Here is a 3,120-nt window from a genome sequence, read left to right as displayed (position 1 = left end):
AAAAACACAGTCCGATACCGCTACATGCTAGTCGGATTAGTTTATCTGCAATAACACTCAACTTTGTCAGGAACAAGTTGGAAAAAACAAAACAAAAAAAAAGAAAAACGGTCTGATACGCTATGCTAGCTGCGTTAGACCTGCTAGCTGCTGCATAGCGTAATCACAATAACACCCACAAAGTCCAATACCGCTACGTTAGCTGCCACAGTCTGATACTGCTACATGCTAGCTGCATTAGCATAATCACAATCACACTCAACCAAGTATTTTGAGGATCGTCTCAAAACTGCTCTGACATCACTAAACACAAACTGGATTATTAGACGCTCTGTGGTTTGTGGATAAAAATGAAGGTTTTCAGGTTTGCCTTAAAGTACTGAAATATGATCCTGGGCAGGAAATAAACCAAAGGTCAAGGTCAAGCTAAGACTCACGTGAAGCTGGAGGCCTGATTGATGAGGACGCTGTAATCCTCCGGCAGATCGATCAGTCTGTTCGACTCTCGGGGGAATCTGATGAAGTCTCCGCCCCCCTGAAGGGTGTGTTTCAGGGCCGGATGGTGACACCACCTGTAGCGACACAAACACCTCGTTTCACCTGTGTCCACAAAGCATCGTTTGGTGTGTGTGGTTCGCGGGTCACCTGTGTATTAGCGGGTCCAGCAGTGAGTGATGGCTTTGGTAGAGCAGCAGCAGGTTGGAGGGCAGACTGAGGTAGCTGCAGAGCACCTCCCACTGACCGGGACCTGACCCTGCCGCCGCCACACAAACCGTCAAAAAACCTCACAAACGCACCTGCTGACACCTGCTGAGGAACACTCACCCATCAAGTCTGTGGGCGGCACAGAGGAGTTCAGGTAGTGGAAGAAGAGCGCGGCGGCTCGGAGGAACGGCAGGAGGCCCACTTTGAGGCGGTGCAGCAGCTGCCACCCCGAGGACACGTCAGGTAACACGCTAAGCCACACAGAGGGGGTCAGACTAAGAGAGGGCACACCTGAACCGCAGGGATAACCACCAATCACAGGTAACTTAAGGAAAAATTAAACCTGAAGCAATATGTAAAAAATAAAAAAAATGTGTGATACTGCTACATGCTAGCTGTGTTACCGTAATCACAATAACAACCAACCATGTTAGCAATACGTAAAAAAAAACAGACTAGTAGCCCAACAACAACTCCCAATCTTGTAAGAATCACGTAAAAAACAAAACAGTCCAATAGGGTTACACGTTAGCTGCATTAGTGTCATTACATTAATAACAACCTTGTTATTAATAACTAAAAAAAACACTCCAGCACCACTAAAACTTAAGGATCGTCATCTTTGGTTTGCTGAAGTAAAAAGCATCGAATCACAGATGACTCAGTGGCGCCCTCACCTGCCCAGGTGTTTCCTCAGAGTGCTGTAGAGCTGACAGGTGAGCTCCTCCTCCTCGGTTGCTCCACTGTCTTGATCCATGGCCGCCTCCTCTGGAAAACGAGAATTTGTTCAGCAACAAGCACAGATTTGGTTGAATGAGAAGAAGACGATTTACATTCCAACTCTTCAGTCCTCTAAAGAACATCATTTCATAGAACATTAATCATTAAATTATTGCATTTTAAAGCTTCTTGTTTGCAGGCAGCTGAGAAAAAACATTCAATTTACTGCCGTATTATAACTGGTGATTAACAGATTATTTTTAAGATTTATAACTAAATCACGATCCAACTAAAAAGCAATCACAGGTTATTTATAGTTACAGCGATAAACGAGGAACGCTGCAGCAGTCTCACCTGTGACAGAGGTGAGCAGGATCTGAACCATGTGAGCCACGGTGATCAGGTGAAGCAGGTGGACATGACTGGAGTCCACAGACGGTCCCGACGGCTCCGTGCTGTGGAGGGAGTTGTAGGACAGCACGGCGTACACCTGCGGAGACACTCAGTCACCTGGCTGCCCGCACTCAAACAGGTGGGCGGAGCAAAGACCCTCACCAGCAGGTGGAACATGTCCACGTGGAGGATGCACGGCGCGTTTTCCACCGGCGGGTCCGGGAGCAGAACTGCAGCACAGAACATGCATGACTGTCAGAGGGGAGCGCTGGCGTGGGGCGTCGCGTCTGTGTGGCGTGTACCTGTGAGGAGTCGGCTCAGGTGAGCGTGAACGGTTCTCAGTGGCACGGAGGCCCAGCAGGCTGAGCTGAAGCGGGTCAGAGCGCTCAGACAGTCGTCCTGCAGGACAAACACACAAACGTCGTCAAACCAAGACCATCATTGTTGAAAGGCCACGCCCCCAACTGCACGAGGCTTTGATCTCAAAATGTTTAACTGGAAAACTGTAAAGTGGATTTTCTGAGATGATCGGGCGGGTTCTAGTTCCACAAAAGAAAAAGATTCACTTTTTAAAATATTTGGATGCAGAAACAAACAGGATCCAACAAAAAGAGCTTGAATCATAAAAAACATGAGATCAAAATGATAAAAACAGCTTTTAATGTCAGCTGAGTTGTTCATCTAATTTAAAATTCTGATGTGAAATGAGTCAAAGATTTCTCACAGCCCAGTTGAAGGTCAGTGGGAGTGGCCAACAAGCCCCATTACAAGTATCCAGGAGATTAAATTAATCCAAAATGAATATTATTTCTCTTTTAGTTTTAGTCATGTCCGGGTTCAGCTCTAACTGCCCCTCACAGGTTCAAATCTGAACATGTCTGAAAATCTATGAAAAGACAGGAAGCAACAAGTCAAAATGAATCTGAGATGAAGGAAATGCCAACAGAAAGAGCCCAGAGAGGAGCCCTGAGGAGCTCCAAAATTAAAGTAAAAAAGGTTTGATATAAAGAAAAGCCTCTTCAAGACTCATGGTCCAGATATGGTTGAAAATGTTTCCAGTCAAAGACTGAAAAGTGAGAATAAAGTGTCCTGAAATCATGGATTTGGGATTTGGTTCAGACTGAGATTTCTCTGTGCGGCTCCACATTTCACAAACAGGCTCGTAAGTTTGAATAAAAATAGAAATTCTGAGATGTTTGACCATCAAAGTAGAAGAGTCGACAGCTGGACCTTAACCGGGGGACAAACTGCAGTTTATTATGATTCAGTCACAAATAAAACGATATGGAGGCATCAGCAGAA

The 3,120-nt window shown here is 45.7% G+C and overlaps 1 protein-coding gene across 2 annotated transcripts in view; it reads right to left on the bottom strand.

The window, feature by feature from the left end:
* The window catches only part of ubr2 (ubiquitin protein ligase E3 component n-recognin 2), a gene marked incomplete at its 3' end in the record, with an annotated part of 31,370 nt that overhangs the window by 1,202 nt on the left and 27,048 nt on the right, over positions 1 to 3,120 (bottom strand). For both annotated transcript variants that reach the window (XM_024296512.2, XM_024296513.2), the window contains 7 exon segments: positions 438 to 572; positions 646 to 754; positions 826 to 956; positions 1,383 to 1,473; positions 1,780 to 1,915; positions 1,981 to 2,048; positions 2,121 to 2,217. In XM_024296512.2, coding sequence (XP_024152280.1) covers positions 438 to 572; positions 646 to 754; positions 826 to 956; positions 1,383 to 1,473; positions 1,780 to 1,915; positions 1,981 to 2,048; positions 2,121 to 2,217 — 767 coding nt within the window.

This window comes from Oryzias melastigma, linkage group LG15 (genome assembly GCF_002922805.2).
Source record: "Oryzias melastigma strain HK-1 linkage group LG15, ASM292280v2, whole genome shotgun sequence".
NCBI lineage: Eukaryota > Metazoa > Chordata > Actinopteri > Beloniformes > Adrianichthyidae > Oryzias > Oryzias melastigma.
The sequence above is the reverse complement of the archived record's forward strand: the minus strand, read 5'-3'. Positions and strand labels throughout refer to the sequence as shown.